Source organism: Astatotilapia calliptera, chromosome 11 (assembly GCF_964374335.1).
Source record: "Astatotilapia calliptera chromosome 11, fAstCal68.1, whole genome shotgun sequence".
NCBI lineage: Eukaryota > Metazoa > Chordata > Actinopteri > Cichliformes > Cichlidae > Astatotilapia > Astatotilapia calliptera.
In genome coordinates this window covers 28,939,067-28,964,516 of record NC_137432.1, presented here as the reverse complement: position 1 = coordinate 28,964,516, position 25,450 = coordinate 28,939,067, and the positions used below count along the sequence as shown (strand labels likewise).

Here is a 25,450-nt window from a genome sequence, read left to right as displayed (position 1 = left end):
TATTAAAATATTTATCTTCCCATCTGACTACACTACTCCAAAGACATCTCAGAGAGCAATAAACCTACCACATAGCTCAGTTATTGAATGAAGTAAAACCATGAGTGGAGTAAAAAACAGTTCATGGTGTCTTTAGTGTGTTTTTTTGTTTTTTTGTTTTTTTTTTCCCCGTACAGCCACTTTACCCCCGACTGAGGACTTAAATATGACATTTGACAATTTGATCTCTCTCTCTTGGTTCAACAGAACGGCGAGGCATCACTGTTTGAGGTGAACATCCGTTACGTCGGCGGGTTGCTGTCGGCGTACTACTTGACAGGGGAGGAGGTAAGATTAATAGATGTCTGTTATCCCTCTACTCTAGTGAGATCTGCTGCTTCCTTTATCTCACACCAGGCCTGCAGTTTGAATGATGAACCGGCTGCCACTGAGGGTGACAGCATTTGTGCACATCAGTGTGTTTAGGTGTATTTATGTGTCACCGCTGTGCAAGCATAAAATTATCTTGGGCCATTTCAGCATTTTCATGTTTTGGGCTTTTCTGTTGTTTGGAATGGGAAAAAACTGTCTGTGTAAGATATATAGGTAAGGGTTTAAATATGTACTCATCCTCACCAGTTTTATGTTGGACCTAATTGGTTTATACATATTTTTCACTGGATGTCAGCACATGTCCAACTTGTCTGCACCTCATGGTAATCAAGGCCTTATTTTGACAACCGAATAATCTTTCATCAAATTCTAAAAAATGAGATCTTTTAAAAAAAATGCATCACATTTAGTCATTTCCAGCTTTAAACGATCACATTCAAATTCATTTTGAACTGGAGCTGTTTAGTTTGTAGACATGTAGATATTTCTGAGCTATAGACACAAAAAAATGTAAAGCAACCTCACTTGCATATGAGAATGAGGGTTTGAAGAAGTAGCAGATGTAAAATGTATGGCATGTAAGCTGCATTGAGCATAAAATTAATTAGTATCATATTACGGTAATGTGAGTTTTAATGAAGGCTTCATGTCAAATTCATCTGTGAATTTACTAGACTGACTAATCTGCCGGTCACAGATGCTGAAAGTGTGGAGAGTAGAGATGGCACGATACCACTTTTTTATGTCCGATACCGATACCGATATCATAAATTTGGATATCTGCCGATACCGATATGAATCCGATATAGTGTTTTTTAATCAACAAAACTGTTTTTTAAATATCTTGCTGCATTTTGTATAAGTTCATACTCAAGTTTAAAACAACAACTACACTAAAGCTATTCTGTTATACCTGTATGCAAAAAAAATATTTCATAGTTCAGCAATACTGATCAATCTAATAAACTCAAACCTGCACCATCCTCCCTATTCTGGTATTTTAAAGAGTACTTAGCGTAAATATTAAGCAACCTAACTAATAGGGTTCCAACTCCCAGCAACAACAAAAATAAATAAATAAAAAATAGGGAACCACCCCTCACGCTCCACCTCATGATGCTTAATCGACGTAATCAACCTTAATTTGATGCAGTGTGAAAAAAAAAATGCACAGAAATCAATTATTTTTCAAGAAATATTAAATAGATTCAACATCTTTCTTCAACAAAATTGCAGACTGCACAGATGGTACCTTCCCAAAGGAAAAAGCACTATAGCTTACTAGGGTATATTAGACTTAACAGTTACTATATACAATAATGGACTTCTATACATTTTACATCAGATTAAAACTTTGGGTGTAAGATTCAGATAAATATTAAATAATTAAAAGCTAGACATTTTAAATGAGAATAAGAAAGAAAAGTATGTCTTTGTGCCCCCTTTTCCCTGTTAATGCCCTATCGGCCCCCCTGGCTAAACTTTGCTAGATGCGCCCCTGCACAGTTACCAGCGTCAGCTACGCAGAAAAAGATCCTGGAGTAGAAAGTAATATTAAATAAATTCTAACAACAGCTGATCAAGCTTAAACGTGCTGCTGTTGTTCAGCCGCTGGTTTCCTCTTTCTGGTGCAAAGTGGGCCAAAAACAAACAAGAGACACGGACTCGCGACAGAAAAGCCGATCAGCTGATCATTAGCAGTTTCATGATTGAAGTAGCAGCCGGAGAGCGAGAGGCAGTCGCTAGTTAAGCTTAACGCAGGAATGCTTTACAAACATTCAGAGATGGACTTACACACTTGCTTTACTTCTCTCGGGAATAACTTTGTCAGAGATGAAATGCCGGGTTGCTAGCGAAGCTCCACATGCTATCCAGACCACCGACAGGTCCCGCATGCCACAGCCGCTCTATCACATGATGCATACTGCTCCGACGTGCTAACGTTCTGAGGTGAGTTACGGCGTGTTGCAAGTTTTGTGAGGTGCTTTCGTGATATTTAATGGATCGGATTACATTTTTTATTTTTCTCCGATATCCAATCCAGTAATTTAGGTCAGTATCGGACCGATACCGATACGTAATATCGGATCGGTCCATCTCTAGTGGAGAGCCAGTTACTCTTTACTAAAGAAGCAGAAATGCACCTCCTGTTATCTCCCAGTGCATCGTACTTGCCCTACATGATGCGTTTCTTGATTGTAAGGCAATATTGCAGTGCCAGGTTCAGGCTTATAAACTGCACACTGCTGTAGCTCCCGAGGCTAGATGCTGATGTCCAGTAAATCCTTCCTAAATGATAATATTAAACTGTTTTTTCAGTTTCTGTGTATTTTTAATATAATACCTATAACATGTGCAAACAAAAGCTTTGAAATGGTTTGTGTGGCTTTCCGGTAACCTGTTAACTACATCACAGAAACACTGCAAGCCATCAACTCATATTAAATGATAATTATAATTAGATATAAATAAATTGGAACTTCTGGAGGCTTTTCTTTAGCTTTTCAATGTTTCACTGGATTCTCGGGGGGATTTAACCTGAATTTTAAATTTAATCAGCCTCTAAGAATGTGCTTTTTTTGCTTTGTCATTGTAGTATTGAAGTGTTGCTTAGAGGTTAAAGAGCCAAGCCTGAGCAATTTGATTAAATTTAGAAGGCAAAGTTGAATGGAAATTTTTTCCCATTGCTGAAAAAGTACAAGAGCTGTGTCCTTGTAAAAGCTCCAGTCGCTCCAGTGAAGCTGTTCAGTGGCTCTGTATAAAGGCCCGAGGTTACGATGGACAGCATCCAGGTGTGAAGCTGTGAAACTGCACGAGTGTGAAGCTCGGCCATGTCAGAAAAAAAAACGTATGAATGCTCTGTAAGCCTTGGTTGAATAAATAAAGGTTTAAAAATAGCCTGCGACAGCCACGCTGCACAAATGGGCCGATTCATTATCAGTACAGTGTGAAATCACTGGAGGTAAAGGTGTTGTCATAATGAGCATCTGCCTGTAGCAGCCCTGGAGAGCACGCACATGACATACACTGCAGTTGTAGTGTTTTTCGTGCAGTGGAAAAGGCGGAAATCTTCGTGGCAGCAGAATTAATGTGAAAGGATCCAGTGACATATGAACACTCTGTCGCTTTAATGGACATTGATTTGCAGGCCAAGCGAGCTGAGGGGAGAGCAGCATAAAATTGTCCAGCTCTGCTGGATGAGTGAAATATGAATACATTACTGGAGCAGAATATATTGTTGAATCCATTATTCCACATTTGCCTGCCATTAATGCCATGCAGAAAATATTCTTCTGCTTTATCCACTGGTCCATGGAAATGTTCTATATACGGCACAGAAAATGACATTTCGAATATGAGTGTATTCCTCATAAAGTTTGCTTTTGTCTCACCTTGTCACAGAAGGACATGGCTGCTAAGGAGCTTAGGTGAAGCAAATCTGTAGAAGAGACACCTTCCTGCTATCTTTGCGTCATTTAATCTTCCCTTTTTAACCTCAGTCTATGTCACGAGTTTCCTTAATCTGTTTTGTTTGAATGACTCCAATCCTTTTCCTACTTTCTTTTCTTCACATTTGGATTGCCTGACTGTTCACTGTACGCAGTCTCTCTTACGAGATCGAGTACACGGCCTCCGTTTCCTGACAAACATACTGTATCAATACCCTTTACTCTGGTGCCGCTATCCATCACATGACTCGGCTGCGTGCTCTCTGTGAAAGTTCCCGGAAAACAAGATGGATAGCCATCTCTGATCCTCTGAGTCACCCTTTGGTTCTCCCATTAGGAGCTTCTCTTAGGAGTATGCAGTTCCATTCGAATGATAAAACCAATAGATTGAAGGTCTGTCACTGCCGCAGAGACTTAAATCAGTTGAGATACACTGTTGCGGACTATTACGAGATTGTGCATCAAGTTTGACCAGAGGACATTCGGCCGCTGGTGCTGCTGTAAATGATTGCCAGGAACTGCGTGATGATTATGGCTCCTTGCGGGACACAGTTTGCTGGAGAAATGCTTGGAGCAGAGCTGGAGAAACACCTGACCATTAATAACCTCCTGTTGTTTTGACCTAGTGGAATGCATTGTTTATGTGTGTGTGTTTTCTTGGAGCCCCAGAAGGCTTGTGGTTGGTCTTTTTTATGGAAGCAGTTTTCACGTTAAATGTCTTGTTCAATCGGGTCTGGCTGCTACTGCCCCACTCTTTCATCATTCACCAACACACACTTCTGGCAGTCCACATGGCTCTGAGAGCAGTGGCAACTACTCCAGCAGCTATCAGGAAACATTATTGCCCGATGGTGGACTTTGTGCACCAAAAGCTAATCTTTTTTCTGACTGTAACTTTCAATGTGTGTTGTCCTGATACAATCACAACTTTTGCTACCACAACCATAAACAGTCTTCAGCCTGTATTTAAAATGTGCTTGGTTCACTACAATAGTTTTTTAAATAGACTCTAAATATAACAGATGTTTTTGTGTTTGATAAATCATTATCCTGAAAAAACTTCCTTAAACTGGGAATCTCTCCATGGGTTCACATACTGGACATGCTCATTAAACATGCCTTGAATTTCCCCGCTTCCTAAGCACACCTATATAAGTATGCATGTTTTTGAATGTCAGCTCGGCCTGAATTTCACCACTGCTTGGATTCATGCTGCATGCCTTCTTCCAGCCATCTCTGTGCAGTGGGTTTCATTTGTCAGTGTCCATTTATATGCAGTGTGTGTGTGTGGTGATGAGACTTTGTTGCTTCATCCCTTTTCCTTATCAAGAGCACAGAACAGTGAAAGGAGAAAAAGTGGAGGGGAATAGGAATGAATTCAATCAGCCTTGTGTGAAAATTGCCCGCAGGGCTGAGCTGAAACAGAGAGCGAGCCAGCAGTGAAGAAAGACGCGTGCTCATGTGGTCATCAGCAAAAGGAAACGAGGAAATGGAGCAAGGGTGCTCAGGAGAGGTCGCAAGGAAAGAAGTGTGTTTGTATGAAGGAGTGTAATGTTATCAGTTATATTCATGGGGGACAGAAGAGATTGAATCCTTCTCAGTGTTTGAAGAGAATAAAGTGATCATCTTTGGGATGGCTTTGAGGAGATTCCAAACATTGCAAACAAAGACCCAGAGAAACAGAGTTAATGATTTAAAAAAAACAAAACAATAAAACTCCTAAAAACCATACATTTCGCTCCCGAGTCTCAACTCTCGCGGCCTGGTACCAAACGACTCTTGGGGACCGCTGGTCTAAACAATGGATGTAAATCTAATGCTGCCAAAAAATCAATCCAAACTCTGTCATTTGGCCAATGACAGTCCATCTTAGTTTTTTCTCCATCTCACGGAGTTTCCAGCTGCAGTTCTCATGTTGTTAAACGAAGCAGAACTCTGTTGCATGTAGTGACAGACAGCTGCCAGCCTCTCTGTGCTACAACAGTAGTGTGTCTCATTCATCTGAGGGAGGCGAATTATAAATGTCCTGTTTATGTTTAGTACATAACAGATACAGAATGGTAGGTAAAGAAATACAGATCAATATGGAAGAGATTCAAATATTAAAGGGGGGAAATAGGGAAGATTAAGAACAAGCACGTAAAACAGTTTTAAAGTGACATAATATTACAGTTTATATATATATATTGTTGTTGTAGTGAGCTAAAAATTAGGAGTCTGAAATTACAATCATTGGTCGCAGCCACATTATGAATCCCTTTTAATGCAGCCAAATCTCATCAAGCCAACAAATGAACGTCGTGGTATTTATTTTAAAAATAAACTTTCTGCAATCGGTACACAGCAACTGATATCGAGACATGTTTTCTGAAACACGCTGCTGTGGTTTTCTTTCACTGAGGGGGAAAAAAAAAATTTTCTTATCTTGGTCCCGTCTTACTTTTATTCTGGGTCAATCACATTCATGCCTGTAACCAGTCAAGAACTTCAATGCAGAGGAACTGTTTGTGAACTTTTGGAGAACATGCAAGAGCCGCAAATCTAACCTTTTCTGTTCTGGAACATTGGAGCTGAACACTGAGTTACTGTGACAGTTCAGGCTGAGATTTTTCTCTACTCAGGTTCACAAACTTTAGTGTTTGTCTTCGGCCTGTGGGTTTCTATTTAAAGTCCTCGTGGCATGTGTTTTTGGATGCGCTGATGAGGGGTATGGTGTTTGCATCTGTCCATGTTGTTGTCGTTCTAATTTGGGTGACCCACTTATGTCGCTGAAAATTGGTTTATTTTTGGGTCATATCACTCGAGAGCACTGCCATAAAGACAATATAAATATCACACACATCACACTCGGAAAAAATGCAATAAATTGTAAATACTGTCAGCGATGAGAGTCTAATTATGTTTCTCTGTTTGTATCCCCGTCTCAGCATCATTAATTGTCTGGGGGAACTTGCTGTCATGTAATGTGTAGATTAGCAGTGCAGTTGTCTCTCAGATTGAGTGATTCGAACTTTTCTCACCTGCACGAGAAGATCATGCACAACAAATAAATATTCATAACCAACCTATCAAAACTTACATGCAGAAGAAATATGAAAATGATCTTTTTCTGTAGATGTGCTGCATGTGTACGCCTCTCCCTTCCTCTCTGAAACTCATTGTTACAGCGCCTCCAGAAAATTTCTGACTCCCCAGACATTTGCTTGGGGGTATGCAGCTGAATTTAAACAGCTTACATTAAGATTTCTTTCATTTCTTTTTTTTAAATAATTGATATTTTTCTGGTAGGCAAATATTTTTAAACTTGACATTGGTACTTTTGATAAATATTCAAGCCTTTTGAATATTTGCAGTCTTGTTATGGTGCATTATTAGTAATTTTGTCTACATGACGGGCACATCGGTTATTTCTTGTAACAATGTATAAGCTTAACTATCCTGAAGTAGGAGGTAAAACAGGATTGCTGGTATTTGTGTTTGTGCTGCCCTCTTTCCATGGCGCAATCGAGTGTTATCCTCCATAATAACAACCATTGCATGAACACTAATTACCGAAAAGCTTTTAAACTGTTTGGTGTTGATATGTTGGCCAATTTGGCTCAGACAAATGTTGCCTAATGTTAACATGTGAATTATAGTCAACAAACTTTTTGTGTGAGGCAAGATGTATGCAATAACACTCTCTCATATGGAAGCCCATTTCCGCCACAAAAAAAAGTAGCCGTAACTCGAAATTTCGAGTTATCTTTCTCAAAATTTTGAGTTAATAACTTGAAATTTTGAGTTAGAGCTGCCAATCAGTAATCTACATGAATGACATCATTTTCTTGTTACCTGGAAGCTGAAGCCCTCAGCTATAAATGCTACAGCTAAGCTACCAGTATTGCAGCCAGTCATGAATGCACAAATTGCTGAGTGTTTTCAGCATGGCTTCACAAATGATGAAATCCTTGTGTTATTCGCTGAATCACATGGTGTTACTATCAGCAAACGTACTCTGGAAAGTGCCAATTTGTTGCTAACCATTGGTAGCTCACGATCCGGTTTTGAGTGCGCATTCCTCTGCGCCATATCCTTCCGGGTAACAAGAAAATGACGTAATTCACTGATTGGTAGCGCTAACTTGAAATTTTGAGTTATTTTTGTCAAAATTTTGAATTAATAAGTCAGATTTTGAGAAAAGAAACTTGAAATTTCGAGAAAGATAACTCGAACTTTCGAGTTATGGATACTTTGCAGCAACACATGTTTGCATTTTTGGTATAAAAGTAAGGAAATAGTTGAATTGTGTTTTATACCAACACAAATACATTTTTTCAATTATTACTTTTAATATTCTTTAATAATATTCTTAATATACTTAATTGTTGTTTAGAGAAGCTTCAGTATGAGTAGATCAGATTGCTTTTATGCCGTTAAAGAAACACTATGGTCCTGACTGAAGACAAAAACGTTATTTAACTGTAATCCCAATATTTTCCCAACTTTCAACAATTTTATTGTGTCTTCTATAAAAGTCTGCACATTTTCACAGCTTCCTGTAACCTAACATAACTCCATTACAAGGTGAAACATTGTGTAGCTGAGGATAGAATATGGCAGCAGTAGCAGCAATATAGTTACATGTCCCCATCCAGTGTTATTGGTGAATTATCAGTTTTATCCACTATAGATTTTTATTTGAAAGCAGGCTTCCTTCTCATTTGGATTTTAAGGTCTGTTAAATAAGCACCTGTGCCTAACATTAAACATTTCACTTTGCAGTAGAACAACATCAAACCTCCCCTTTAAGCTAATATAATTTATGATAGTCACTGGTGGTTCTGCATCACTCAGGGACATCAGAGGGCTGTGATATAAAACACTGCACTATTAAAAGAACAGAAAAGAGGTAATTTGCTTAGTCATGACTGCCAGGCCTCACAATACCTTCTGCTGATGTTTTGTCCTTATTTCACATCATTTCTAACCACGCTTCAATTGTACTGTTTGCTTCCGGCCACAATATTTCCCGAATGACAGAAGCTGGGCCATACCCACCTGCACCCTGGTGCATTGAAGATGTGCTTTGAACTGTGTGCCACTGATTCACAGATGTGATCTGAATTAATTCTTTATAGAAGCACATCAGTTACCTACTGTAGTTGTCTTGGGGTAGCTGTTTTTTGCTTTGTTGCACAAATGATATCTCGTACTATTCCCTCTCTTCGTTCTGAGCCGCGATGGTATTACGGTTCTGGCACGCTCCGGTATCGCTTGGACGTCTTTTAAAAACAATGTTCAAACACACCAAAGCAGCAATTTTTCTCTGAATCTGGAAAAAAAGTTCAGCATTCATGCTGCTCAAGTCTGATTGTGGAAAATGTTCTCTGTGTTTGAGCCTAAGCAGTCAATCATGGCCCTTTGTGTCTGTCTGCTCCTTTCAGTTCTCTGCCATCACCCACAGCAACAGCCAGCAACAAGACTTGCATCAGCTTCCCTGCTGTGACCCTGCATACCATTGCAAAGAGTTAGGTTGTAGCAGAGATAAATATGTGCCAGGTAACCCCCCCACCCCCAAGATATTTACTCTATGCAGGAATCCAATTGAATAAATTTGAGACAGAGCAGTCCAGAGAGTGCTTATTTTTTGTTACCAGAAATATGCATTGAGAGGATCACTTTTCAGCCATCCTTTAGGGACAAACATGGTTGTCTTTTGCCAGTTGAAGGTTACAGTGTCTTTTCACCCCCTCCCCATCATACTGGCTGCCTCTTACATAAGCTATGCTGAGAGGTAAGGAAATATGGGAAGATGAAGTGTGGTTGAAATATCAGATATATGGGTATCCAGTGCAGGTGTGGGAATTGCATATGGAGTGGATATATTTTGTGGATGTATGGTGCTTATGTAAAAGACTAATGGTTCCCTTTGTTTAAGAGAATACAGTATGTGGATTGTTTCTTTTACCTTTTTCATGCTACATGGCACTTACCTACATGAACTAAATTTAAATCCAGAACATTTGGATGGTGAGTCTGTTTCTGGTATATATTTAACAATGTGAGCACTTGGATCCAGTCTAAAATATCTCAACAGCTACTGTATATGGATTCATGTGTCTCTTAGGGCAAGGTATTATATATTTAGTCACTTTTACTTAAGCTTCACCAGTCACTCAAAATTGTAAACACTTGTTAATGGAATTACTTTTGGCTTTAGTGACAGAGGTATAGACTATGTGCACGTTAGCATATGCTACTTCCTGTGTGGAAACTCCTGTGGGGAGCTTTGTTTCCGGTGTCCTATTCGCGCCTTGTTTACGGTCCAAAACAAATGAATGAATCAAGCGGCGATTTACATTTCAATAGATGTCTTGGGCATTTACCCAATATATCTGTAAATGATGTTCATCAACTTGTCGATGTTTTTCCAACGCGCCTCAGAGCAAAAGAGAAAAGGGATTCAAATGTTATATTTCTCAGTATCTGTAAACAGCTGTCCCTCGTTTATCGCAGAGTCACACTGCTAGTGATCGATGCAGCGATTCTGTACTGTACAGGAGAGACGTCACGGAGGAGATCGTCTGCAGCGATCACGACACAGGACACAATGTGATGTAAAAAAAAAAAAAAAAAACATGCAAACTTGCACTAAAAAAATCATAAGAGCAGTCACTATACAGAGATGTGTTTCCGAATGTGGACGATGTGTCTTCTGATTTTGTAGTGCAGTTCTGCTTGTGTTGAGTGATGTAAACAACTGATCGATCTAAACTCTTTAAACGTCAAAATTGATCATTAGATTCTTTGTGACACAACAGTGGTGAGTGTTCGCACCTTCTGCTCTTTGTAACTTAACGCGATCTTTCCGTTTCGAGTTTTGGACATGATTTTTGGAGTATATCTTCGCAGTGGCGATTGACCGCAAAGTAAAGCTACCAGAAATGTACAACCCTACATTAGCATTTTCTTGTGCACAGGGTCTATTTTTGCTGTTGGTTTGAAGAAAGAGCAAGATGTTAGCATAAGTAGCATGTTCACGTCTAGTATGCTAATTACTTCATTGAACTCATTATACTGCTTTACCAAGTTACAGTTTTGCAGAGCCAGTATCACTGATGTTGACATTTGTGTTCTCCTGTTAAATGATCGCTCCCTACATTACAGACTAGCAGAACTGGTCAAAATTGCTGCCTAGTTAGGTTTTTTTTTAACAGCTAAAACTACTAGCTACTACTTTAGCTAGTTGCTAATAGTTAAACTTTAAGGCTTGCACAGGCCAGGTTAACATTGATGATAACTGCTTAATATGTAACATTGTTGAAACAAAAGCTTCAATTATCTGTCAAAATTCCTGAAAGTGTTTAGTGTTGTGAACATCAGCTACTTGACTGTGTGTCTGTCTGTCTGCTAGTCTTTCGCAGTGCTGTGTTCATCTGGGCGTTGCATTCTGAAACGTCCAGATGAACAAATGTATGTATTCTAGCTGTCCTGTTTAGTATATTCCACTATTCCTGAAATAGGTAAAGTTTGGAGCAAATTTCAGGCCTTCGAGAAAAGACTTGGACCTTTTCATTGAACTTCAAAGTCATACATTTCCTCAACATTTCACTGAATACCATACTCATTTCTCTCTGAAAATATTTACTAATTAAGGAATATTCTATAATCAATTTACACAGAGTGTGGTACTTCATCATTCTGACACTGCAATTGTTTTAATACTGAAATCAGGCAAATATATTAGTAAAGTGCAAATGAGCCACAAATGGCACTTGCGTGCTTGCGTAATCTTCACATACGTGTGAGTTCTGCTGCTTGTGTATGAGCAGTGTGGCTCCATGTTAGGGGTGGGTTTTTATAATCGATTCATCGATTAAAATCGATTCTGGCTTGGATAACGTAAAATCGATTCATTAAAATCCTGAATCGATTTTTTAATATAAATTTATTTTGTCCGAAATGCCAGAATCTCTGGTGACATCTCACAAAATTTCAAGAACCACCAAACAGTAAATGAGAGCAGGTACAGGGATTCTTCACATAGACTTAAACACAGGGCGTGACCCGCGGATCAGGATCAGTTAGATGTCGCCTTTCTCACAGTCGGGGCTGAAAGTGAAAGCCGACAGCTCGCTGATCCGGGTCCGCGCTTTGTGTTCACGCCCTTTATGCGCTGATTCTAAGGCTGTTAGTTTGATCTCTCTCCAAACAATATTGACCGAACCAGCAGCAAAAGAAGATCCAAACGCTTCACATAAACATCGTCATGAATTCACTCTTTTACTGTTTTGCTTCCATTGCGATGCGCAGCTCTCTCTCTCTCCCTCTCCCTCTCTCTTTCTCTCTCTCTCTCTCGAACAGTTTCCCTTTCTTCATTATTCGCTTGCTTGTTACGCACAAGTCTACTGTTGCTTACAGCGCTGTCGGCCGCTGTTTTTTTCCCTTTTACATTCTTCCGAAAAGAAAACCTCATTTCTGCTGTTCAATACTGAACAAATTTAAACTTTTTAAAATTATTCAAAATGCAAAATGCTTAGCCGTGTCTCTAATAAAACCGCTGTAACGTCAGAGGTAATGTTCATTAATTAATGGTTTTCTTTCGTTTTTGATGTACTGCAGAATATTTTTTATAAAATCCCAGGCCAGGAAAACCACCTACATGTTTTTCTGTGTTTTATCTTCAGCTACTTTGACACAAAGGCATCTGCTGTGATGCTCACAGCTTGGATAAAGTCTTGCGAGTGTCAGCTTCCTTTTTATAGATACAAAAATATGTAAATGTACTGATCTGAATTATATTTCTGACTGTCAAAATTTCCCAGATTTAAATTGAATCGAATCGAATCGAATTAAATCGAATCGTGGATCGAATCGATTCGGGACCTTGTGAATCGGAATTGAATCGATTCTAGAAATCAGTGACGATACCCAGCCCTACTCCATGTGCATTTTATCTGTTTGCCCCCCCTTTTTTTTTTTTTTTTTTCGCCTGTCCCGTTTGGCTCTTTTGCCATCAGAATTGTTGTCTAAAGGCAAAGAAAGATGCCCAACGGATTTACTTTACCAAACTGACCATCCCAGCCTTGCCGTAATGGTCCATTTGATTCACCTTTTATTGTTTATTTTATTTTCACTTACTGAATACGGGACAGACTTGACTGGGGGAAAGAAGGGGAGAAAGAAAGAGGGAAAGAGAAACAGCTGAGAAGAGGGACGGGGGAGAAGGGCAAAAGACAAAAACCAACAGAACGGGCAGAGAAAAAAAAATGCATATATCAATCACCTGGATCACCTGCTGAGAAAGAAAAAAGAAAGCAAGCAGAAGAGAACAAGAGTAATAGAATAAACAACATCACAATGATATATGGGAATATGACAGTAAATACTAAATGTTAAACATTATTGTGCAGCACATAAGATCAACAGAACACAGTGTGCTTTGAGGTAGGAGCCAAAAAGGGTGTAGTTTGTGGGTGTGATCACCCGTGTGTACACCTGTGAGCATGGACGCGCTTGTTTTTTGTTTTTTTAAAAGGTTCCTTCATGTAATAATCTGCTAGAGGGTGTGGGGGGGCCACAGCCCCGTCCTCCAGGGCGTGAAGCAGGTGTGGAGGAGATCAAAACTCCAGACATCCAGAGGCCCCCAGAACACAAGAGACCAAGGAAGACCAACAGAGGGGCAGCCGCGCCACTGTCCCAGAAAGAGCTGAGGAGAGTCCCAGATGAGGGCTCACTCAGCAGCCGCGGAGCAGAAGCCAGGGGGAGTTGCAGTGACGCGCCCGTGAGCTCCGCCGGCAGCCAGCTGTGCCTGAGTGACCGAGCCCCAGGCCGAGAGGCCGGGGGCACCCCACCTCCGAAGTGGCCCGAGCGAGCCCCAGGCTCCAGGCCCCGATAAGCGGCCGCCAAGGAGTGAGCCGGTGTGTACCTGGACGCCCATCCCCGGACACAAAGAACCACCAATGCACCGATGTCTGAGGGGGTCCACCACTGGCAGGGGAAGTGGTGGTAGGGGGAGATAGGCCTCCAAACCTTGGAGGGCCTGAGATGTCCCCAGAGAGGTGGCGCCTGACACCCAACCTGACATATAGACACAGACATACAGGCACACACAGATACAAACATCCATTCCCACCCTCATGCTCTCATATGCACTTACTCCACACTCAACCAACGTGGAGACAGACATAAAGAGACGCTGTACACACGATCACACTCCCCAAGCGTACTCTACAAACCGGGTCTAGGTGCCCCCGCCCCTGGAGGGGGGAACTGCACCCAGACCCAGGTGGTGTTTCCCTTTTCCCTGCGGTGGGGGGAGGCAGACCGCCCCGACTCTGCAGCAGCAGGAAGGCTCCACACTCCAGACCGCAGTTTGCCCCCCTTCTTGCTGAAGAGCAGAAAAGTGGTCTTGGAAGAAATTTCATTTCCTCAGATCAAAGTGGATCATCATAATCGCACAGTAACCTGCCGTGCTCTGTAGTCCCCGCCGCAGGCTTAGCCGCGAAAGGAAAGCTCCCTATTCCCAAACCCCTATTCTGCTCTGTGTACAAACACCTAATCCCATTTGTGCAGAGTTAAAATAACTGTGCTCAGCTGTACTCTTACACCTTTCAGTTTTATTATGGAATTAAGAGACGCTGGGTAAGAACAACATTCCATAACCAGCAGCTCACATATCTTGCATTACCTTGTTGAAATATTATATGCAACAGAGCATGCAGCTTATTTAATATTTGTTTGGGTGCTGTACAGTCAGCTAATAATAACTCTTTCACTGAATAAATCTGTCAGTCAACAATAAGCTAGCAGCTTGTTTTCGAGGCCTGCGGCCAGACTGAGCTTATAGGATACATTTCTGTGACTGCTTGAATTATTATATGATTAAGAAGACGAAGACATCTTTTTTTTTTCTTTTAGGCTGAAAGGAAAAACATAAGGTTCTTTTCCTGATGTGTCCCCACTTTTTCATCAGCCAGTAGGATAGTTTTCTTTCTGTAAAAGCTCTGCAATTAGTCTTTTTTTTAGCAATACATAACATTCTGGCTGGAGTAATTGGATTCAGACTTGGATGGCTTTGGCAAAGGTCCAAATGAGCCCAAACCTCAACAGAAGCCCTGTTCACAGGCTCATGGAATTTGGATGTTGTTGTTTTTTTTAAAGTGTGACACAGGGCAAACAAATCAAATCCAGGGGATCATTAGGCTACTCTTAATGATGTCAGCCTTGTGGTATTCAGGCCTTTTCGTTGAGTCCTTGCATAGCTCACAGCTGCCTAGGGGCTTTATTTTACAGGCTTCAGTGCTCCTCTCTGTCCATCAGCAATTAAAGCAGAAAAAGAGCCTCATCTGTGCCTTTAAGGAGGAACTGAAGACATCTCAACAAAATTTTAAAGTTTTCAAAAAGCACTTTAAATGATGGCAGACAAACAGAAATGTAAAATGACGTTTTAACTTTGTTCTTTGTACTTTCTGATGAGACAAAAGATGTGAATTAAGCAAGATGGGCTTCATTACCGCCCCAGTCCATTATGCAGTATTATTTAGGGGTCAACGAGCTGGCTTTTAACTGTGAAACTATTGATCCTGGCAGCTTTGACTCTAATCAATATCGTCCTGGAAATGGAGATCTGTGCCTGGTGAGACTGGTGGCTGATTTGTCGCTGTAGAGATTTAGTGATGCATGCAGAAACTGCATTTTTATTTACTACATTTTTTCAGTGTAAGGTCAAATAAAGGGAGACAATTTAAAGGAGTAAACTGTAGATTCGTGGACTTTGGGAGGGTTGATTTCTTTAACTTCATATTTTCATTTGACATTCAGATTTTTGTAAATTCGAAGTGAGCTGTCAATATGTACAGAAGCCAGTAGATCCATTTTTATTTATAAAAAAATACAAATAATTTTAAAAAGGCCAGTAGCCAAACTGAGTTCTGCCAGGGGACGTGCCTATTATTCTTTCTCAGGCTGAAAAAGAAATGGAAAACAATGAAATCTGAATTGATACTATTTGTTTTTCACATGCTCTGGCTCATCCTGCCAAGAAGGTATTTTGAATTCAGACAGTGTTGGCCATAAATGCTTTTCCTTCAAACCGAGACCCCCCTTGGAATTGGTTTGGGTGGCATCCTCTCTAAACATGAGCTAGAGAGAAAAACGCGTGTGCCAGTGTGAGTTTGCACATCTTTGCGCTTGTGTGCGTACATGTTTTGTTTGTACACAAAGCAATAGCTCTTCACCAAATATGGCAGGTGCAGCACATTGAACATGATGTCCCACACACATGAAACCTCAGCGATGTGTCACCAGCAGGAGCCCAAGCAGAGGACAGGATGGTTGCACTTTTGGAATAAACAAGTCAGAGCAAAACTGCAGAGATTGTTGACAGCCAAGTTGATTCAAAGAGTATTTTAGGTCAAGAGGAAAACTTGAGCTGCAATATTGCCACAGGGGCAGAATGACAACAATTTGAAAAATAGTCCAATTTGGTGCAGAAGACTAAATCTGTCTCACAGAATTTCATTTTGGCTGATTAATGTCTCCTTGCCATCCCCAGCACTGCAGTATGGCACAGGCTTTCAATTTCACATGTAATTGACTGTGTGTTTTTCATGAAGCTGTGCTGGCCATTAATTAAGGACATAAAAAAAGCAGCACATTAATTGTGGGACAAGTTAGAAAGCCTACAAGCAGTAATCAATTAGATGATAAATAATGAAAAAAAAAAAAGACTCCCCATTCACCGCCTGGGGAAATTCAATTATTTATCATCCTCATTTCTTTCCTCGAGGAACCTCTATGTCTGTGTAACAGCTCGGGTAAATTATTGTCTTAACATCTTCACCAGAGATAGGCTTGTGTGAGTCAATCCGCACACATTAACACATGTGCTGCACAGGTGCATATAGATTAACACCCATCCACACCCATTATAAAACCAAAAAACGAGCATTATCTCGATCCCAGGCAGAGATAATCTGTCTCTTTCTTCATATTTAGTGGAACACTCTTGACTAACCGGCCGGGCATCTTTGTAAGTATACAAGCATAGAACTTGAAGTACTCCCTTCTGAGCTGATGATTGGGGAGGATGAATGGGCGTCATGGTTGGGCCTGCTGAGCCTCGCTCTTCCGCACTAACAAATAGCCCTCTCCTGACGTAAATGTACCATTATGGCTGCAGTACATGTCCTTTTGCTTGCTGTGTGGGTAATGGAGGCACGTCTCGCTGCTGCAGAAACGTCCTTCAGCCTTCAGTCAGAAGGACGTGTCCAGACACCGGTTCCTCAGAGGTGCAGTAATGATTTACTCTTTAAAATAAATAATATGATACAGAGTTTCTACTAAGTTGCCTTGAAACATTAACTCACAACTTGATCAAACTTTACTTTTGGCTCCTTATTTTTCTGTTGTTATCTTATTTTTGTCCCTTTTCCTGCACTCAGCTTTATCTTCTTTATCTTGGTAGTAGCAATACTCTATTTCTCTGCCAGCTGAATGCATGGCTTCTTTCTTTCTCCCCCTTCCTTTTGTATTCTCCAGGAATGGTTTGGCTCTTAGCTGCACACCAAGTTAGATTGCCCTGGGATGCAGGAGTCAGTCCACAAACTCCGCCTGAGGTAGATATGCTTCACTGTGCGTCTGAGGAACAAGTGTCCCCTTGGGCCGGTGGAAGAGGGTGTTCACAGCACGCCTTTTGCTGTGGAACTCCATACGTCTCAGTGCTTGAATGACAGGTCTCTCAGTTGGTCTCCCAATCTTTTCTGTGCTTCTGCAGGCAATTCACAATTATACATAGTGCACTACAAATCACACCATGGTAAATAAGCTGGGCAGACCCAATTGGCGGCCTGCCTCCAATAACCTCCTTTCAATATCTCTTCAATCTGAGTTCATGGTCCCTCATAGCTGAATAAGCAGAACTACTCAAACAGAAAATAGGAGGCTTTTTCAAAGATGCACAGATGGAAGCTAATGATAAATTATAGCCCACTTTCAATATGTAAATGAAATATTGTTCACTCAGTCCTTTTTATCAGCTAATGAATCTCACTGGCATTTATTAAAGTTTTCTGTTGCATGAGTATGTCAGAGGGACAGCTCAGGTTGAGATGGTGGATACAGTGTATTGGACGAGGACTGGTGATGATTGAGCTGCCAGGCAGGAGGACAACAGGAATAGTCATGATCGTGGTGAGTGAATGCTAGAGAGAGGGTGAGATGAAGCCAGATTCTCTGCTGTGGTAACCCCTAAAGGGAGCAGCCAAAAGAAGAGGAAGATTGCTTTTAATACTCACAGTCCCGTGATGCAGGCTGTGACTGGGCCAGGCATGACCATCAGTGGACATGTGGCTCACCGATACTGCTGTTTACATGCAGCTTGTATTAGGATCAGTCTGTGTGCACCAGTAGGCATCATCTCTGTGAGTGGGCTGATTCAAGTCAGAGAACACAGTTAGTTATGGCAAAGCACAGGCCGTGCTTTGAAGGCAAAAAAAGAGAGAGAGAGAAAAAGTTCTCCCTAGGAAAAAACATGCTTAAAAAAATCAATCCTGAGTGTTTCACAACTCTTCTTTGCAACAGCCACTGGTGGGTTTTGGGGGAAAAGAAGTCACACATCAGTCACAACCCAATGTCTGAGCCTGCACTGTAGTTTGTCTGCCTAGTCATGCAGGAAATACAATATCTGTGTGGTCACACTGTGCTTTATAATTCCAGTCGATGCTTGAAGGGTAGAGTACATGTGTTTTTACAGCAATTTGCAGTTTCACATTTACTGGTACACATACTCACACAAGCTGCTGCATGCTCTGTTACACAGGTGTGAAAAAAAAACACTCAAATTGCAAACCGACTGCACTGCAATTATAAAGCTTGTCATCTAAGAGTGATGCTAATTGTGCAACTTTCCGATGCCGTTGTTTACGTTCTTGTTGTGTAGTCGATAAATTGATCAGCTGAACGACTGAATTTTTAACTTACAGCTATTTCATACTTATAAATGAATCGTTAGCCACTCTTTCTTTCAAAATCACCAAATTACATCAGTTTCAGCTTCTCGGGGATTAAGGGCTCGGGAGTTTCCTTTAACAGTGTGATAGTAAAGTGCATGTCGTTGTTTTAGACTGATAGTAATTCAGTTTTATTCATACAGCACCACACAAGACGCTTTATATTGTAAGGTAGACCCTACAATAATACATACAGAGAAAAACCCAACATCATATGACCCCCTATGAGCAAGCACTTTTGCAACAGTTGAGAGGAAGAACTCTCTTTTAACAGGAAGAAACCTCCAGCAGCACCAGGCTCAGGGAGGGGCAGCCATCTGCCGCGAAAGGTTGGGGTGGCATGACAAAACAGCATTTGAACACATCAGCCTCAGGCTTACAAAAGGCATTTTTCACCCTTTTGACATTTTAAGATCCAGAAGATTAATCTAGAAAAAATAAGCAGCAGATTAACAGAATTGCAGAGCAAAGAAATACTGTCAAATGTGGGTAAAGCAGACTGAGATTATTTTCTTACAGATGGATCTAAGGATTATTTCGATTGATTAATCAGAAATGAAATGTCAAATAAGTGAAAATGTTTTGCAGTTTGTCATGTTTTGTTCATCCAGCAGTCTATAACTCAGACATATTTGCTGTTTTTTTTTTTTTACTGCTGTTATAAATCAGAGAAGTATATGGTGCTCATATATGGAAAAACTGAAATCAGCAAATGTTAATAGTATCATTCAATTCAATTCAGTTTTATTTATATAGCGCCAAATCACAACAACGGTCGCCTCAAGCCGCTTTATATTGTACAGTACATCGTACAATAATAGATAGAGGAAAAGCCCAACAATCATATGATTGCTAGGCTGTTGCATTTCATGAAGCTGCTGTTGCTGTTGTGTCCATACACTCATCATTTTTATTTGATACATATAGCATATGCAGTGCATACAACTGCAAGAACTGTTTTTGCATGTTATCTCCATATGCTAATACAAACACTTATCATGCTCAGCTCTGAGACGTGTGCTGTATTTAGTTGGTTCTCATGTGGAAATGCTTGGTAAATTCTTACACCGCCCTCATTAATCCTTCTCTTGTTATCCTTTGCTCAGTCTGTCTAATCTTCCCTCATATGGATGATCAGCTTGGTCTTTTTCCACAGGGAGCTCCCCAGTATAACCTGCCTTCTCCAGCTGGGAGTTGTGGACTTTGCACACGAATATTTCAAAGGTAGTTTTCAGGTTAAAAAAGGGAAATAGCTGTTCTTGTTTCTGTTAAGAATCTTTTAAAACCACTATTTTTCTTTTAATTAACAGAACACTTTTTCTTCTAACAAACCTAAGGACATGTGTGGCATTGATATCAGGTTATATTTGGCTTCCTTCTTTCTCTTGTAGTTTAAATGTAACGATCAATGGTGACTTTTTAAAAATATGTCATATCCACATTCTCTGGTGGACCCATTACTCTGAGTGGGTTAGAAACAGGATTACAGAGCAGGCAGGGGTGAAAAGAGTTTGATACATTGATTAATATGCATGCAGGCTTAAGCCCCCACAGCTCTGGGCTTTTTCCCACATGGAGAGGTGTGCAGATCAGGTATTAACTCTGCTGAATGGCCAGAAGTGGTCTTTTCTGGAAAGTAGGACAACTGCCATCTTTGCAGGAAGGTATTTTATCACCTGGTGACAGTAACCAGGTGGTAGATGTCACATTTAGTGGGTACAAATAAGGTACAAACGAATGAGACCTCAGTGTGTGAGAGCCCAGATTTAGGCAGGCTGATGCACGTACTGACAAGCCAATATAAAATACAATGACAGGAACACACACACACACACACACACACACACACACACACACACACACACACACACACACACACACACTCTTCTGCGAAAATGGGCCCCATCGAAGGAGAAAGGAGGGAAAAATCAGTTGTCTTGTCTTTCATTACAGCTACCTGACTGCTTTTCCTCTTTGTCTGACAGGTGTGGAATAAAGAACTGATTTCAGTCATTGTTAAAAATAGAACGTTGATACGAAATATACTTTTGAGTCATTCTTCCTACCTTTTTGTGCAAGTGGTCTCAGGTCCATCACATTTTCCTACCTGCTAAATGTAAATCTGATTTGGTAGCAGGTAGTTTAAAAAATGCATTTGAGTTCCTGCAGCTTTGAACTCGAAGACTTGCTGTCCTTTATAAAAGCTCCATATGCTTCACAGCTTAAATCTTGTGGTGTATTCAGGTTTTTAGATGTGGCACTATTTTAAACAATCAAAAGAACAGTCTGACTTCTTGCTCTTTTTTTCTCATAGAAGGGCAAATTAAGACAAATCCTTCTGAATAGTCCACATTAACAAAGGCTTCATTGTATTAATATATATATATATATATATATATATATATATATATATATATATATATATATATATATATATATATATATATATATATTTCAATTCATTCTACCAGTGGCTGGACTGAAAGACAGCACAGAGGCACTAATCATGGCAGCACAAGAACAAGCTCTGAGTACAAGATCCATAGAGGCTGGGGTCTATCACACCAGGCAAGACCCCAGGTGCAGGCTGTGTAAAGATGCCCCTGAGACAATCCAGCACATAACAGCAGGGTGCAAGATGCTAGCAGGCAAGGCATACATGGAACGCCATAACCAAGTGGCCGGCATAGTGTACAGGAACATCTGTGCCGAGTATAACCTGGAAGTCCCGAGGTCAAAATGGGAGATGCCCCCAAGGGTGGTGGAGAATGACCGAGCTAAGATCCTGTGGGTTTTATATATATGTGTAGTTAATTTTGCCCGATTATGTGATCATGCTAAAATGTTCAAGGTGAAGCACTATAAAATCAAATATTCTTAATCATCTATTAATTAGTTCTTTTTTTTTAATGAAACAAGATATCTGAATAATAATCACCGCAGCAAAAGTGAGGAAAGAGAAGTATATGTTTTCTACCTCATGTCAGCTGATGGGTCAGTAGATTATGCATAGGCAGAGGGGTCACTCACATTGTAATCAATAATTTACCCATGTGATGTTACAGAATAGCGAAACTCTTTGGAAAATTACACCAACAAAGCTGGAAAATACTAATATTAAAGGTTGGAACCCTGTTTCGGTAAAACAAATGTGATCAAGGCAGCAGCATCAAAGTTTGAAGGCTTTCAAGTTTGAAGACGTTTTGAAGTAAGCTAAGCACAAAGACAACAAATAGCCCGATAAAACTTAGATTCTTGAGGTTCTTTTTCACAAATGTCTGATTCAGTGATTCAAATTATTGTTGAGATATTATAAATGGCTTTAGCGGAGAAGATGAAGGCTTTCTTTGCCTTTTTAAACAGCACCAATTCTTTTTCAAGTTTTTCCAAGTTTCACACTGACAGGTTTTTCCAAACATCTTGGAAAACTTTCCATAATTCTTCTGTGGCTTTGGGCTGTCTGAACTACCTCTAGTTCTTCACGCATTCCTAGACTGACTTTGTGATGTTGAGACTCGATGGATGCCGTACCAGCTATTGCAGGACTCCTTGTTCTTTTTTGCTGAAAATAGCTCTCTGACTCTGGCTGTACGTTGGAGGTCGTTTTTGTGCTGCACATGATTTCGGGACCTATCAGAAGATGGTATTAAGTGACAGATAAAATGATTTTCATACATGGTTGATTATCCCGACACAAAGTTTGACTTTCTCCTCATTTTCTAACTTTTACTGCCTCTTAAAGAGCTGCAGAAATACAGTACAGATCTGCTCTTGCAGTGAATACCATTGCACCTGATGTGACGCGCCTGCAGCTTAAGATGGCAGGTGTCAGTCCGATGTTCCCATTGAGACGAAAATAATGAATTCACCGAGCAGGAAGAAGTGTTTGGCAGCGTATTAGCTGGGTCAGCTGCTAAATTGAATCAAATCCTGACATTTTTAATATGTTGAAAAAAAAATCTTTTATCCTAAAACTGTTCAGTAAAACCAGTACACTTTCTGTAGTCTGTCTGCTTTGAAGCCATAATTGTATGATTGTTTGCACATCTAATTTAAAATTGACTTCTTTTTTTTATTGTAATTACTGTAGCAAAGAATAACAGTCATTGTTATTCCCAAAAGTGCTTATGCTTGAAATTTGCATGATCTAATTATCAAATTGTGAAAAGTAGAGTGAAAACGAGTTCGGGTCCCGCCTTGTTCTCTTTTTTTTTCTCTTTTTTTTCTTTTTTTTTTTCACTGTAACCCCTGGTCCACCTGTATCCATGGCAACCCTGAAGGCAGACAATTATACCAAATTAAGGGAACTAGAGGTGGAGAGACCGGGCATATTTGTTGTTCTTCACAGCGTATGAAAGAATGTGGCAGGCATTAAATGTGTCTGCACTTACTTTTTCCATTCAGCATAAGATTATTGTGAAGGATTGATTAACTGATTGATGAAATGGGAAACTTAAAGGGAATCTGTAAGAGAAGCATAAGAAAACTGAGCTGATAAAAAGATAAAAAGCATCTTTCATGTCCATTTGAATCATTATCCAACTCTCTGTGGTAAATTTTTGTACCGTTACGCTCAGATTAAAAAGTTAAATGTGTAAAACGCCAATCTCAGACATGATCATTTCATTAACCTGTAATTACGTCCCAGAGACAACAGGGAACGTCACTGCTGTTCTGCCCGACTCCATCTGCTTCTTCCACATCATTGCCTCAAGTGAATCCAGAACGTGTCAATTCTCTGCGGCCAATTCCTCCACACTGTTTCTGCTCCCCTTGAGCTCATTTGCCGCCAATTCCTCTTCCATCGTCCAAACAGTTTTTGGTGGATGAGATTGAGCCAATTGTAGCTAGCACGACATTTCATTACAGCCAAAAATTGAACACATGGTGACCTTTGCTCAGCTCTTCACTCCCACATCAGGTCAAGACTTCCTCTTTTCTTTTCTCTTCATCAAAAAATGTGGGGGTTTTTTAACAACCAACTCTCTAAAAGCTGTGGCTGCACAAACACTCTGCTCATAATCATATCAATGAGACCCAATCACGGTGCTCCCCATTGAAGTTGCATACTAATTTGGGCCTTAATGAACCTCATCTGAGTATGCTTTGTCGCCAGCTCTGTGATTGCATTGATCAAGTTAACCTGCACTGTAACTCAGTGGGGGGAACATGCTTGATTTGCCTGTCAGACGTTCATGAGGAGAAAATGTCCTCACAGCTTCAAAGCAGAGAATCTGTCTGAAACTGGCAAAAGCTTGCAGTGACTGGGCTTAGTGCCAGTATAGTGGGGCTGGCAACTGCTTTCTTTTTCTGCCAAACAGTGTTTTGGCACCATCTATATCCTCACATTCAACCCACGGAGCACGGACATGGAGTTTGGCATTGGCTCAAGGTATTACGCTAAGGGAGGGGGAGGGGCTATCATGTTTCTCTAGTTCCTAAACTTTTGACCCTACCTCTCACTACTGTGGCTTTTCAGGTGCGACACGCCATGTGGTGAGTTGGCAACAACATGTAGTCAGATAATCTGCCGGTGCCACAGAATTCTTTTACATATTAATTATTTTTTGAAAAACTCCTGTGTTAAAAAAGGGAAAAAAAAGATTGTATTGTTATATATGTTTATGTTCGTTTACTTTTGACTGTTGAAGTCGCAGTAGTATCAGTTAGTCTCAGTGAATTCATACAATGTCCACTCTTGAAAACAGTGGTGAAGCATACATGTTAAAACATAGAATAGTGGCTGAGTCACAGAGTCAAAAAAAACCTTTCTGTGAGTAAGAAAAATTGGTGATTGTCCAGTGATTGCATTGAGTGTTTGTTTTTTTTGTTTGTTTTTTTCTTTTGCTGCTGGAGACAAGTTGAAATAGCTGCAGTGACTTCTTGCAAAGCAAGCTGACCAGCCACTTTCAGTTGCAAGGCGACTGCACAGGTCGGCTGTGGGTGGCAACCGGTCTCCAAACAATCACAGCCTGACTCACTCAGATTAACGAAGGTAATAATTTAAAAACACAGACTAATTGTTAACATTTTACACTCGATCTGAGTCTATCTGTGCTGATGACTACAACTCATCTGCATTGCATCATTTCGCTATAAGGGATTCAACTCATCTGGTTGCCATCTTGGTTGTGTCCTGATTAGACTCTTAAAGCAAGGTTACCAAATCCCTGTGCCCTTTTTTTTTAGCTAAATTGCCAACCTGCAGCAGCTACATTGCCATTTGCGGAGGATTTTTTTTTTGTCTATTTCAGATCTGTAAGGTTCTGGCGGGATTTCTATTCTAAGAAGATAATTTGGATTTCTGTGTTTGAAGACAGCAACAGCTCTGCAGTGACTAGTTGTTCACTACAACTACTTGCAACTGATCTCCATCCTGCATCACACGGCAACCACCAATTTTTACTCTACTGCGACTCTTTGTCCTAACAAGTATTCTCTAAAAGGAATATTGCATGGACTGAAACTTGTTGGTCAAACTTCAGCCTCAAAGATCAATAATGAGCTAACATAAACTAATATAATGAATAGATCAATGATTATTTTTAATGCACGACGTACATAAAATGATTCGTATGGAAAACTTAATTGGACAAAGGACAAAGAGGACAAAGATGAAAACAAAATTCTGGGAGT

General features: G+C 40.4%; 1 protein-coding gene across 3 annotated transcripts in view; it reads left to right on the top strand.

The window, feature by feature from the left end:
- LOC113031368 (mannosyl-oligosaccharide 1,2-alpha-mannosidase IC) overlaps positions 1–25,450 on the top strand; it is a 202,119-nt gene that overhangs the window by 126,968 nt on the left and 49,701 nt on the right. For all 3 annotated transcript variants that reach the window (XM_026183375.2, XM_026183376.2, XM_080308059.1), the window contains exon 4: positions 247–327. In XM_026183375.2, coding sequence (XP_026039160.2) covers positions 247–327 — 81 coding nt within the window. The remainder of the gene's footprint in view (positions 1–246; positions 328–25,450) is intronic.